The sequence below is a fragment of the Lepus europaeus genome, chromosome 17 (assembly GCF_033115175.1).
Source record: "Lepus europaeus isolate LE1 chromosome 17, mLepTim1.pri, whole genome shotgun sequence".
Taxonomy (NCBI): Eukaryota; Metazoa; Chordata; class Mammalia; order Lagomorpha; family Leporidae; genus Lepus; species Lepus europaeus.
In genome coordinates this window covers 45,387,743-45,402,161 of record NC_084843.1, presented here as the reverse complement: position 1 = coordinate 45,402,161, position 14,419 = coordinate 45,387,743, and the positions used below count along the sequence as shown (strand labels likewise).

General features: G+C 35.5%; 1 protein-coding gene across 15 annotated transcripts in view; it reads left to right on the top strand.

Moving 5' to 3' along the window:
* Positions 1-376: 376 nt before the first annotated feature.
* PCDH15 (protocadherin related 15) overlaps positions 377-14,419 on the top strand; it is a 725,080-nt gene continuing 711,037 nt past the window's right edge. For all 15 annotated transcript variants that reach the window (XM_062215103.1, XM_062215102.1, XM_062215101.1 and 12 more), the window contains exon 1: positions 377-467. In XM_062215103.1, the coding sequence (XP_062071087.1) occupies positions 377-467 (91 nt within the window). The remainder of the gene's footprint in view (positions 468-14,419) is intronic.

Genomic DNA, 14,419 nt, shown 5'->3' with positions numbered 1-14,419 from the left:
GTTCAATGATGAAGTTAAACTCTGTAATGTAAATTGATGAATATTAGGTTTACCCACAAGATCTTCATTTTAAAGACCATATACTTCGGTATAAACAATATGTTTGCTTCTTGCTTGCAAATTAAAAAGCAGAAAAAGATGCTTTTCCTTAGAGATTGCTTGACTGCAAATTCATGCTGATGAAGAGTTCCAGGGCATTAAACAAGTGAGGTACTTTGTTAATAGATGGAGAGGCACAGGTAATTAACTGTGAAGTCGTTAAGGCCTTTCTGTGATGTGACAGTTGTGTTTACCTATAATAGATTAATGAACATGTCAAATGTTTCTTTCTCCCTCTTGTTATTTCAGATCGTCCTTGAGTGGATTTTGACAGAAGATGTTTCAACGGTTTTGTCTCTGGAAACGTTTGGCTTCAGCGATCATTCTTGGCTGTCTCTTCCCAATCTGTGTGGGCCAGTATGATGATGGTAAAGCTGCTTTTAGTTTGACCTTTAAAGCTAGCCCAGAGTTTCTGTTATTGAATTGAAAATGAAGCACACTGCAGGAATGAATAATGCTAATTTGTATTTCTTGTTTAAAGATTAGTAGTTCTGCATAGTGGTTTAACTTAACTACAGCAAGCTTACAAAAGTGATAGCAGGTACACTTTGTTTCTTAGTAAGGATCACAGTATGGTAAAAGATCTTAGGCAAGACTTCTGTTTGAACTCTCTCACTAAGAGAAAGCTTAAAAGCTTTGAAAAATATTAAATTCTGTTTAATAACTCTTGAATAAACAAAAACATTTAAAATAAAGCCACCAGGGGTTGTCATTTTGGCACAGTGAGTTAAGCAGCTTCTTGTGATACCTGAATTCTTATCAGAATGGGTGCTACAAGTTCTGGCTCCTCTGTTTCCTATCCAACTTTCCAGTAAAGCATCCTGTGAGGTAGAAGATGATGGGTCAAGTGCTTGGATCCCTGACATCAGTGTAGGAGATCCAGATGATATTCCTAGTTCCTGACTTTGTTCTGGCCCTGGCTGTTGAAGACATTTGGGAATGAGCCAGTAGATGGAAAACCAATCTCGTTCTCTATCTTTCCTTCAAATGATGAAACTTTAAAATTAAATAAATCTATAGATAATAAAACTAGCAGTACAAATGCCAAAAATTCCCATTACTCTAGAGTTTGATGAATTCTGTACTGTTTTATTTAGAAAGTGTTAAAACGGTGTAAAAGAATCAGTATCTTGCTTATTAAGTCATTCCCTAATAGTAAGTCAGACACTTTAGAAAGATGCTTTTGTCTGCAGGATTCTTATCATCCTTACAATGCATTAATGTCTATAATAGCCCAATATGCCTGTCTTAGATATTTCGGTATTTTGATATGTTATAATACAATTTAAGATATATATATATATATATATATATATACCCATTTCTATCATCTCTCAATATATCTATCATCTACCTAAGCTTAACAGAATTAAAAATGTATAAAATTTCCAACCTAGAAATTTAGTATTCAAGAAAATGTGTTTCACTCCTTTTTAAAAAAATATTTTATTTATTTATTTGAGAGGTAGAGTTACAGACATTGAGAGGGAGAGACATAGAGAAAGATCTTCCGTCTGTTGGTTCACTCCCCAAATGGCTGCAACGGCCAGAGCTTCGCCAATCTGAAGCCAGGAGCCAGGTGCTTCTTTTAGGTCTCCCATGTGGGTGCAGGGGCCAAGAACTTGGGCCATCTTCTTCTGCTTTCCCAGTCCATAGCAGAGATTTGGATTGAAACAGGAGCAGCCGGGACTAGAACCGGTGCTCATATGGGATGCTGGCGCCGCAGACAGAGGATTAACCTATTGTGCCATGGCACTGCCCCCTCACTTTTTTTTTTTTTTTAACTTTTCAATGTTTTTACTTAAAATCTGTTCAACATTCATGGCACACACAGGAACTATTTCCTCCCTTTCCTCACCTCTGTACCCTGTTCTCTAGTTACTCTGAATGGCATCAAAGAATGTGAATTTCTTTTGTGAAATGCTTGGCTAAACTGATTATCCTAAAGATAGACAAATTCATATGACTTGACAAAATAGTATTCAACTTTTACAGATACAAAGTCATTCTCAATCCTCAGTGATCTGAAGGAGATAGTGCTCTTTTGGGATATGTAGAATACTTCAAAATAATAACAGTTTTCAAAAAGTCGCTAGCTTAATCCTTTGAACAGTCCTGCTAATTAGCAGTGTCTACTTCAAGTTCTTCTGACTTTGACATTTACACCTTTATCATTCCTGGATATTGTATATATCCGGTCTAGAAAATCGAACACTAATAAAAAAATAGCATTGCAGTAAGTATCATGCATTTGCTGAGAATCTAATGTATTAATAATTTCCCTATTTTTTTCAACCTGCTGTTTTAAAGCAATGGACTTCTTAAAGATTCAATTTATATTAAAGGATTGCATTTTAGGGGCTGGTGCTGTGGTGCAGCAGAATAAGCTGCCTCCTTCAGCACTAGCAGCCTATATGGGTGCTAATTTGAGTCACTGCTACTCTACTTCGGATCCAGCTCCCTGCTACTGCACCCAAGAAAGGAGCAGAGAATGGCTCAAGTGCTTGGACCCCTGCATCCATTGAGAATACCTTAAAGAAGCTCCTGACTTCAGTCTGGCCCAGCTGTGGTAGATGTGGCCATTTGGGTAGTGAACTCTCTCTCTCTCTCTCTGTAACTCTGCCTTTCAAGTTAAATAAATAAATCTTTAAAAAATAATAGCATTTTAGAGGAGCCAATGGTGGCATAACAGGTTAAGCTGTGGCTTGTGAGGTGCCTACATTCCACATTAGAGTGCTAGTTCAAGTTCTGGCTGCTCCATTTCCAATCCTGCTCCTCAGTAATGAATCTGGGAAAGAGCAGATGATGGCTGAAGAATTTTTTTTCCTGCCACCCATACAGTAGACTAGGATGGAGTTCCTCACTCTGGCTTTGGAATCACCCGGTCCTAACTCTTGTGAGCATTTGGGGAGTTAACCAGTGAATGAAAGATTTGTCTGTCTGCCTATCTCTCTCTGCTTTTACTGTGGATAAAAACAAATAAACCTACATGAAAAATGAATTATATGATGCTCAATACTGCAGTTACAATTTTCTTTTTCCTTTTCTTCTTCTTCTTTTTTTTTTTTTTACAATTACTTGTTTCTATAGATTGGGCATTTGGTGCACTGGTTAAGAGGCCACTTGGGAAATTTGTATCCTCTGTGAGAGCCCCAGGATTTGAGTCACAGCTCCGTTTCCTCATTCCAACTTTCTGCTAATATGCACCAGGGGATGGAGCAAGTGATGGCTCAACTACCATCCATGAGGGAGACTGGATTAGTTCCATAGTCTTGACTTTAGCTTGGCCCAGCCTAGACTATTGCCAGCATTTGGGGAGTGAACCAGCAGACAGATCTCTTTCCCTCTCTGTCTCTCTGTCTTGAAAATAAATAAAATTAAAACTAATTTTTAAAAATTAATTTTATTTTAAATTGCTCCAGAAGTATATGACAAGTCAGTGTGTTGGTATTTCTCTTTGTCATAAAGCATTTTATTTTTATTCACATTTAAGATTCACATTGAGCATTTCCTATCATTTCACACGTAAGATATCCACCAGCCAAGTACATTTTACCAATGAAATTTCTGCTGAAAGAGGAAATCACTCCTGGTTCAATCCCTAATGCAATTGGTTTCCTCCTTAAGTTCATTACTGTTCTGGGACTTTTATAGATGTACTTACATAGCTCCAGTTTAAGATTATTAGACCATAATTGATCATTGAATGGCCAAGTCCATAAGCACTGCGGACTAGACGTTCACACCAGATAGTGAACAGTAGGGTTGACCCTTAAAGAACTCCAGTCATGTTTGATTGCCCTAAAGCCTTCTTTACCCTTAATGCCTCAATTCACAGGACAATGGGTTGTATGGGGAATGTGGCAGATAAAACTAATTTCACAGCATTTTCTGTAGGTTTCTAAGCTGTGTGTGCCTTTTAGTATTTCTTTCATACTTGTCTCCTTCAATGTACCATAGAAGTAATAACACATTGTGTTTCCTAAGGTCTCTCCTTCCCCTGGCCTGCCAGGACTTAAGTTCTTTCAGAACTCCTTCATTTAGGGACACTTTGATACTAGTTTTATACAGTTGTTCAGTTATATGTGACTGAAAATGGTTTTCATAGTTCCCTTGTTTTAAAATCCATGTAAATCGTGGCCGGCGCCACGGCTCACTAGGCTAATCCTCCGCCTGAGGCACGGCACACCGGGTTCTAGTCCCGGTCAGGGCACTGGATTCTTTCCTGGTTGCCCCTCTTCCAGGCCAGCTCTCTGCTGTGGCCAGGGAGTGCAGTTGAGGATGGCCCAAGTCCTTGGGCCCTGCACCCGCATGGGAGACCAGGAGGACGCACCTGGTTCCTGGCTTCGGATCAGCATGGTGTGGCGGCCGCGGCAGCCATTGGAGGGTGAACCAACTGCAAAGGAAGACCTTTCTCTCTGTCTCTCTCTCTCACGGTCCACTCTGCCTATCAAAAAAAGAAAAAAAAATCCATGTAAATCGTAAGTCCATACTACACCAAGATGAAATCAGACCTAGGCAAAACATGGCTAACAAAAAAGGGAACTGAACTGGAATATGTGATATGACTACATTGACACATTTTCTAGTTCAAATGCTTGGGTATACAGAAATCTGACTGAGTTGAAGGAAGATGGTGATGATGAGTAGGAGCAGCAGAAATATGGGAGAGAAAGTGAAAAAAAATGCTTGCCATAATGAATGCAATAATTGCATTTGCCCATTATGATAGTTAAAATGGATTTACATACATAGTAATGAAGGAGACAACTGTTAAATTATCCTATTAAAAACAGCTTAAGTTTTTATTTAATCTAAAGGAATACTATGCCTCTACATTTACATTTTAGAGTAGTTCCTGATGTTTTTACATGCATTTTCTTATTTAAGCATAAGGGAACTATAAAGGAAGCGACTAGATGCTGTTTATTTAATACATATTTTCTTCTGATATGGGATATTCTAATATTATCCAGATGAAATTGATTCTTTTTTTAAAAAAAAAAGATGTATTTGTTTAATTGAAAGACAACATTACAAGTAGAGAGGAAGAGAAAGAGAGAGAAAGAGATATTCCATCCAAAATGGAAGACATGGCCACAAAAAGCCTGGGCTAGGCTGAAACCAGGATCCTGGAGCTCCCTCTGCATTTCACACTGGATAACAGAGGACTTAGTACTCAGACCATCTTCTGCTGCTTTTCATCCTGTGAAATTGCATCTAGGAAAAATATATTATATATGTTGAGTTTGAGTCCCCATGATTGAATAAGGAAAAGAGAATGATGAGAAGAAATCAGTAGGTTTTATTTTTATTATTAATATTTCTTCTACATTTTCACATACTCTATTTGAATATGTGTTATTGCCAAAGTATATATCAAAACATACTCATAACATGAGGGAATTTGAGTCCAAAAGTGAAAGTATTTTTATGGTATGTGTGCTAGTTAGGGTGTGAATATGTGTATATATTGTGTTTGTGTATATTTGAGATAACCAGATAGGTAGACATGCATACAGACAGACAGACAGACAGAAACTTCCATCCACTGGTTCATCCCTCCAGTACTCACAGTGGATAAGATGAGGTCAGGCCAAATCCAGGAGCCAGGAACTTGCTACACGTATCTCATAAGAATGGCAAGAGTTGTCACCGCTGATTCTCAGGGTCTGCATTAGGAGGAAGCTGCAGTCCGGTGCCAAAGCTAGACACTGAACCCATATGCTCTGATCTGGCAAGAGGCATCTAAACCAGCAAAGTAACTGCTAGGGTAAATGCCTGTGCCACACACACATCAGTTAGGAATATAACCTTTTCCTGAGTTCTGACACACTATAAGTGCCTGGAGGCATCATTTTTATCTGTACATCCAGCAAAGGTCCTGAAGAAGATTACTACTAACCTATACAAATTAAACTTAGAAAATACTATCATTTAGTCACAACACAAATGATTTCATTATCAAGAAAAATAATGACCCAATGCACCAAAATTGTGTTTTTGAGTAAGATAGTACCTTCCTTTATATTTTTAAGAAGACATGGTTGAAGAAACATAACAATATTGCAAAGGAAGTTAAAGTATCTGAATAGTTTGTATCCAAGCTATTACAGACTGTGACATAAGGCATTGTTACAACAATTCTCCAGTCTCATGGACTGTGATACTCTTATTTGTGGGAAACACTCTCTCCCCTGAATCAATAGAAATGTTTGTAAAAGTCTTTGTTCTTTGAATCCCTATTTCTAAGATTAATGTAGACTATTTCCTCTTGTTCACATTTTCTTTCTGTGAATATAGTATAGTGCCATGGCTTAATTTGAGTATATTTTATTTATAAGAATAAATATGATTGTTGTAGAACGTAATTAAGTAATTTTCAATGAATTTGGTTGTTCCTGAAACTTCTTAATTGCTCCTTTAAATGGGACTCATTAAAGTAGTATAAATATAGAAGAAATATACATATATAAACATATATATTTTTGCATACAATATATAATGCATAGTTAAAAACATTTTAGACAAAATAAAATCATGCATAGATCACACTGTTGTGCAAATTTTTTAACCATGACATATTTTAAATGTCTTTCCATGTCTGCCTTTTTCACTTACTCTATTGCAGAATATTTTCTTTATTTTGATAGGTAAAATTTAAGTTTTCAGAGTAACTATGTTGCTTTCCCTACATGATAACAATCCTGAAAGTTTGCATTTCTTTGGGTGTTTTACAAGCTAATATATATAGTCAATATTATTTACTAACTGTTTCATTTAGAATGTAGTGGCAAGAAAACACATAAGTACTTTCTGTACTGACTCCTGTACAATTTTCCTATACAATCTCAATTTCATCTCCAGATTCAATTTGGCTGTATCATTTTTATAGCTTACCCACATTTACCTTTCTAGTCTCATTTTTTTTTCTGAAAGTGAGTAATCTTATGATGCCTTCTATCCCCAAAACAGATATAGTTGTAGAGTAAAGGCTTTAAAGCATATACTCTTTCTTATTTTAGCAACAATATCATAGTAATCACTTTCAAAAATACTGTTGGTGACCACTTATTCGAGTGGTCAAGATGCCCACGTCCCACATTGGAATCAGTTCCCAGCTCAACTCTGACTCTTGCTTCCTGCTAATACAGACCCTTGAAAGCAGCAGTGATTGCTCAAGGATGTGGGTTCCTGTCACCCTTGTAAGGGACCTGGACTGAGTTCCTGGCTCTCACCTTTGTCTCTTTCCAACCACTGTGGGAATTTGGGAAGTGAATCAGTGGTTGGAAGCTGTGCCTATTTGTCTGTTTCCCTTGCAAATTAAAAATGTTAATTATATAATCTATAATCTCTAATTTCTGATCTTATACCTACAAGGATTACTTTAATAGTTTTTGTGTAGTCAAGTAATAGACTCTCTATATCTATGACCTAAAAGGCAATAGACAGAGAAATTTAAAAAAACTAGGACTCTGATAAATATAAGAACAGTTATCATACTTATAAAATTCTCTTTGATCTCTCTCTCTTGCTCTCTCTATCACACACACACACATAGAAGTATTTCTCTGATGAGTTAGAATACTCTGATATTGACATTTCAGATGCTCTCATTTGTCCTGTTGAAGCAGGAGAAAGGAACACAAGGTCTAGCTGTGTCTAACCAATGCAGATAAAGTTAGCAATAACTGGTAAGGTGGATGCTTCCTTTGTAGCTCTAGTAATGTGAAAAATTTTAAGCCATTGAAAAGTAAAATGCTCACATCCATCCTGATCAGATGAAAAGGCAGAATTCATTTTAAATGTTCTTGATAGAAATTGAATTTGAGAAAAAATGTAAATATAATCTGACTTGGCTCTGAGTCATCAGTGAATCATGCTCTTAATAGAGTTGCTTTTCTTAGTTGGGTCTTTTCCTCTCAAATCTCTATGCTTGGTACCATCACTTCTTCAATTCCTTTATAAGCTCTGTAATTTGGATTTTCTCACAACTCTACTAAAATTGCACTCTCTAAGATCTCCAATCACTACTGCCTTGGGCAAATCCTATAATTTTCTGGCATTTCAGCAAATTGCATTATTGATCTACCTTTCCGGCATCTTTCCTTTTCTCAGAGAATCAGTGCTGACCTTTTCTAAGTGACTGCATATTGGACTTGACCAGTCCATCTGCTGGTGAATATTCTACCTTTTCCTCGTCTGTGATCTTGAAATCCCCTCATACCATTTATACTTTATAAGGTGCCATATTCTGTAGTAAACCAATTTGTATGGTATCTAGCATATTCACAGACTAGAAAATGACAAAGCCATGAGAAAAATAGTAGAGGAATAAAAAAGGGAAGTCCCCACAATCTACTTTAATAGTGAGAGATATGATCAAGAGGATGTGATTTTTGAAATAATAGCATTATAAACAGCATATATGTTTTTGGGAGAATTTAAATAGAAAATCTGCTGAAGAATTTGGAATGAAGACAGTCAGAAAATGTCTACAGGAAGAATATTAAGTTTTCAAGTATTGGAATTTGAGAAGCAAATTGGTCATTCAGAGCACTGTAAAGAATACACAGTTGCCATTCTGAATTAAGAAGTAGCCCCATGCGGCATCATTTCATGGATGCTATGCCATTTCTTGAAACAGGTAATGTTACATAGTAAAGTATCCAAAATCATATTTTACACCTTTTGTGAGCACCATAACTTTTTCTAGAAGTATACAATAGCAGAAGTTGTTACCTAAGCTATTTTAAAATGTTTAACATACATACAAAGTGACACATTCATTAGCTACCATGTGATGATTTGATATATGTGTACATTTTATGATGTCCAATAGATGTCAATGATCAAAGTATTAATATTCTTTATGGTGAAAGCATCCTGAGTCCTATCTCCTAGTTGTTTCTTAATATAGCAATACACAGTATAGTAACTATAATGTTCTTTTGTCCATTGACTAAATTTTATAACTCTCAGAAGCAACTATCATCATACTGCTTATGCATTTTTGTGCATGCATATGTGGGACATGATTATGCTTAGGAAAGGTTTCACATTAGCAAAGTTATAATAAAAGAAATATATGGATCTAATTTGGTTCTATTGTCCATAAAACAATGATTTTTGGTGGGAGATAGCAAAGATTAGAAACATTGTCATTGTCCTACCATGAGGTTGAATTGTTACTCATTACCAGTGACAGAAATATTGCTAAGATCACCTCCCTTTTGGAACTCTAGATAACAAGCCTCTCCTCTAATTCTCTCTCTCCATCTGCTTCATATAGCTATTACTTGATTGCTTATACTACCCAGTTTTTGCAATTGATTGAGTTTCATGACTTTTCATATGCTATTAAGTAATATTCTTGCATGTTTCATACATGTCATTTTTACCTTTTCAACAAATGTCTTAAAATCATGTCATTTCTTTTATGTAAAACAGGAATCATTTATAATAAATCAATGCTTTTCTTAGCATTTGTTAACAAAGCCTTCCATATAAATTGTTTAATTTTATGTTCACAAGTACTCCATGAAGCCCTTTTGTTTATAACAATAATCATATATTATTTTACCCTTATTGTGCCTACTTTATAGAACCAAGAAATTGTAGAGACACAGAGTAGATAACCTTCTTTTCAGGGTACTTCAATTATTAAGTTTCCAAACTGAGTTCAAAATCTGAGCTCAAATCTCGCAGTTCCATATGCGAGAACCACATTTTTATGTCAAAATCCTATCCTCCTGTATTTTATTCTGATCCTGTTTATTCCTCAACACAAATTTATTCATTATTCTCCAGTATTACTACTAATGACACCCAATCACAGTTAATGTCATCTTCCTGTTTATATTATCACATGCAATACAATGATTGTTTTCATGTTTCAATTATAAAATCTTAGAGACAGATAGTATCTTATTTACTTTTGTTTCCCTCATCTTCTGACAGAATGATCTAATTGTTATTGAAATAAGTAAGCACTGAATAAAAACAGATTGAGGGATAAACAGCCTGTTTTGATAATGTATGGGCAAGTTGCTGAACTTTGAGGGTAATAGCTGGAATTCAAAAAATATATTTAGCACCAGTTTCATTTATATGACATAGCTCAACGAGGACATAGAGGCAAAAGCAATCGTTACATCTGATTGATGTGTCTGATTTGGAGATAGTAGAATGTTTTCCACATCTTGTTGAAAAACAGTATACCATGCTTTCTTCATGTGTGTTTTCTGACTTTTCTCTTCTTTGATTATTAACTACTGTCCTGAGTATTTGTTCATAATGCTACTGGATTACTCTGCAGCACTTGCTCCTGACATCAGTGGCCCATCTAATGCTACTAATCTTTCCTACTCTTGTAGGATCTTATGCTGCCCCCAGGGCTGCCCAATTAGACTGCTCTGTGAAGACTCTTCTAGTCTGAGTTTATTAAGTGTCTTTATAGAGCAATTGGAATACTGATGAGAGCTGTTCAGGCTCAGACTTGGGTAATATATGAAAAGAACATTGCTAACACAGTCATCAATATTTTATGTAGTTATATCCAGGATTCGTTATGCTTGATCTGCCAGATGCATGGAATGTAATTCTGATGATATTTCCCTAGGAAAAAATATAGCATTTTAAGTAAATACTAATATATTATGCTTATTATTTTTATTAATTTATTAATCAAGTATAGCAAGTAATTATGTAACATCTGTTATGTTCACATCAAGTTCCTAATGATAATAAGGTTTATTGAGTGATTTCTAGGCAGCATGCACCTTAAAATTACTACATATTCTTCTCTATTCACATTGTACATTGATATGCAACATATAACAAATTATCACTGCATTTCAGTTACACAATGTTACAGTTTTATATATAGATATGTGTGTGTGTGTGTGTGTGTTTAAGTGTCTACTAGGTACCAAGCTCTGTGCTACAGATATAGCAGCCTATAAAACAATGCAAATACTCATCCTTGGGGTGTATGTTTTGTATGTGAGGCAGACATAAAACAATCCAACACAGTTTGAAATAATTGTTAGTTTAGGATAGGGGTTGTATCAAAAAATGAAACAGATACAAGGGCAAGGAAGAACTTGGATAATTCTATTTGAAATAAAATAGTATAGAAAGAACTTATTGGGAAGGTGCCTTTTGAGAAAAAATTGGAAGGTGATGAGGGGAAAATCTAGTACATTCCTGGGGGCCAAGCATTAAATATACAGGAAACACTGAAGAACCCGATTATGGGTTCTAGCCTGTTTTAAGAATACAATGGCAGGAGAACTTTGCTGGTTGGGAAGTTGAGCTGAGGTAGAAAGAGAGTGCCAGACAGAAAGCCTAGCATGGTAACGTGGACAAGAGTTGTATCCTTGTAGCCAATCGTAAGGACATTCTCATTTCTTTTCCAAATGGGGAGAACGATAGGTATATTTGAAGCAGAGGACTGAAGTGATTTCACTCAAGTTTTAACAAAATTATGTTAGCCATTTTTTGTAATGAAATCAATAAATAGTCAAGGAAGGGTAAGTTGTGAGAAAGTGATTATAACTTTCTAGGCAAAAAATAAAGGTCACTTTGACCAGGAATCCATTACAATGGTGGTAGAGATGGTTGACTATAGGTATATTTTGAAAAGATTGGATAGTGTTTTAAATATAGAAAAGACAAAAAAAGTAGCATTAAAAGTTCGATATCAATATATGAAGTCATCAAAAAGTTAATGAAAAATAGAATTAAAAGATGATTTTGTTTTGGTGCAAGAAAAGTTTGGAATTCACACATAGATTTTTATAATATTCTGTTTTATCAACTTTTAAAACCTCTTATATGTGTGAATTTCAAGTTTTTGAACCAAAATAAACTTATTATTTTTTTAAAAAGCTATTTTGGTTTATTTGAAAGGTATTGAGATAAAGAGAAAGACAGAGATCTCTCATTTACTGGTTCACTTTCCAAATGCCTGAAACAGGTTTTTAATATACCTTCATTTTAAATCTTAGCATTGGGAAAGGCTGAATGACCAGAATCATGGAAAGAGTAGGTGTAACTATAGCTGAGTCATAAAAACAACAGAAAAAAAATCACTTAAGAGTCTAGAAGACAAGGAAGAACCCGTCAGGGTATTGACACAGAAGCAGACAATCAGAGAAAAGAAAAAAAAAAGTGAGTGGTTTACTAGAAGCCAAGTGAAGAAAGCAAATCAAAGAGAGGGGGATCTGCTGAATTTATTGTCATCAAGCAAGATGAAGTATAAGAGCTGAGTATGGAATCAGCAACGTGGCATTCATTGTGATCTTGCTAGGAATGGTTGTCATGGGATGCTGACCAAGTTCAGACTGGATTCAAGAGGGAGCAGAGGGTGGGGAGATGGTGGAAGTGTGAAGATACAAGTTCAAAATAAGTTTTGTTTATTTTATTTTTTATGTATCTAGTATGATGGTAGGAGTAATGAGGATGCAGTAATGAGGAGGAAAACCCAACCAACCCACCTCAGATGCAGTCATGTGTGAATGTATGAGACAGAAACCATTCCTGGGAGAGCTGAGTCTTCTGGAAAGAAAATCAAGAAGAAAGGGATGTTCAGTGAAGCCCATCATATCTCATTTGGGCTATTTAACCTTCACCAACATCTCATGAGATGTTGTATTAGTATTCCTGTTTTTCCAGATGAGGCAGTGGAGGGTTGAGAGCTTCAAGCTGTCTTGCATAGTTCACATAGCTCTTATATTTAAGAGCAATGATCCAAGTTCAGCAAGCCTGATTCAAGCTGCCATGCTGTTTTTTATTCTTTTACTAAAAACACTTAACAAGAGATCTACTTCTAAAATGAGTCTAAAATTTTTAACAATACTAGATTGTCAATTATAGGCATGGCATTGCACATCACATCTCTGGATATTCTTGATTCGTGTCTGAAAGTTGAAACATATTGACTAATTATCCCCATTTTCCCCTCCTCTCTGACTCTGGTTATGTGAATTTGACTATTTTAGATACTACGTGAAGGCTGAACTACACAGTATTTATCGTTCTGTGACTGGTTCATTTCACTTGGCGTAACATGTCGAAAGTTCACCCATGATGTGAAATTCTGGAGGGTTTATTTTTCTTTTCGAAGGCCAAATTTGTCTCTGACAAATTTAATTAGCATTGCTTTTTTTGAGGGACATTTAGGTTGTTGTTCCTGGATCTTGGCCATTGTAAATTGTGCTTCAATAAGCAGGACAGCACTAGTATTTTTTTTTTCCCAATTGTTTTCAATTATTTTGGATAAATAACTAAAAGTATTCTGAGTCAGAGAGTAGACTATTTCTTTGCATGAGCTTAATTCTGTTTATTAAAGCAGCTGCACCATTTTGTATTCACCAATAATGTATAGGCATTCCAATTTCACCACCTCATTATCAACATTGGTTTCTGTGAATTTTTAATAATAAACAAATAATACGTGAGAGAGGTTCTGATTGCGGTTTGATTTAGAGTTCCATGATGATTAGAAAACTGAACACTGCAAGCCATTTCTGTGTTAAATTAAATACACAAGTAGGTTGAAAGATATCTTATGTTCATAAACTCAAAGATTCACGATTGTTATTGTGCTCCTGCTATGTAATCTGAGCTATGGATTTGATGCAGTCCCCATTGTGATGCCAGACTTTTGACCTATATAGTTTACTGTCTCCATACAAATTAATGCAGGACTCATGAATATATAGTAGTATAAGGCCTGTCCAATGGAAAGTTAAGAGAGGAATGTAAAGTATGATTGATTCCTATTATATGTCCATTTATTAAATATGTATTTATTAATATCTAACATATTCTAGTATTGAGCTAAGCTTGGAGGATGTAATTATAAATATGATTTATTTCTTGATCTCATGATTGTTATTGCCTACCTCATATGAAACATCAGAAAAATGGATCAATAGACAACCCAAGGATAAATCATTTACAGTCATACCTTGGTATTCATGGGGGACTGGCCCCAGGACCCCCTGCTGACACCAAAATCTATAGTTGTCAAAACTATTATATAAAATAGTATAGGATTAACATATCACATATTAACATCCTCCTGTATGCTTTCAATCATTTCTAGATTCCTTGTTGTACCTAATATGAGTTGAATACTATTTAAATATTTATTTTATCATTTAGATAATAGTGACTGTAAAAAGAAATTATACATATTTTATGTAGATGCAGTTTTCCCCAAATACCTTGGATCTGCTGTTGGTTATATACAAGGATATGGAACTTAAAGATACAGAGAGGGCTGCTACCATAGTTTGTGAAAGGTTGAGGT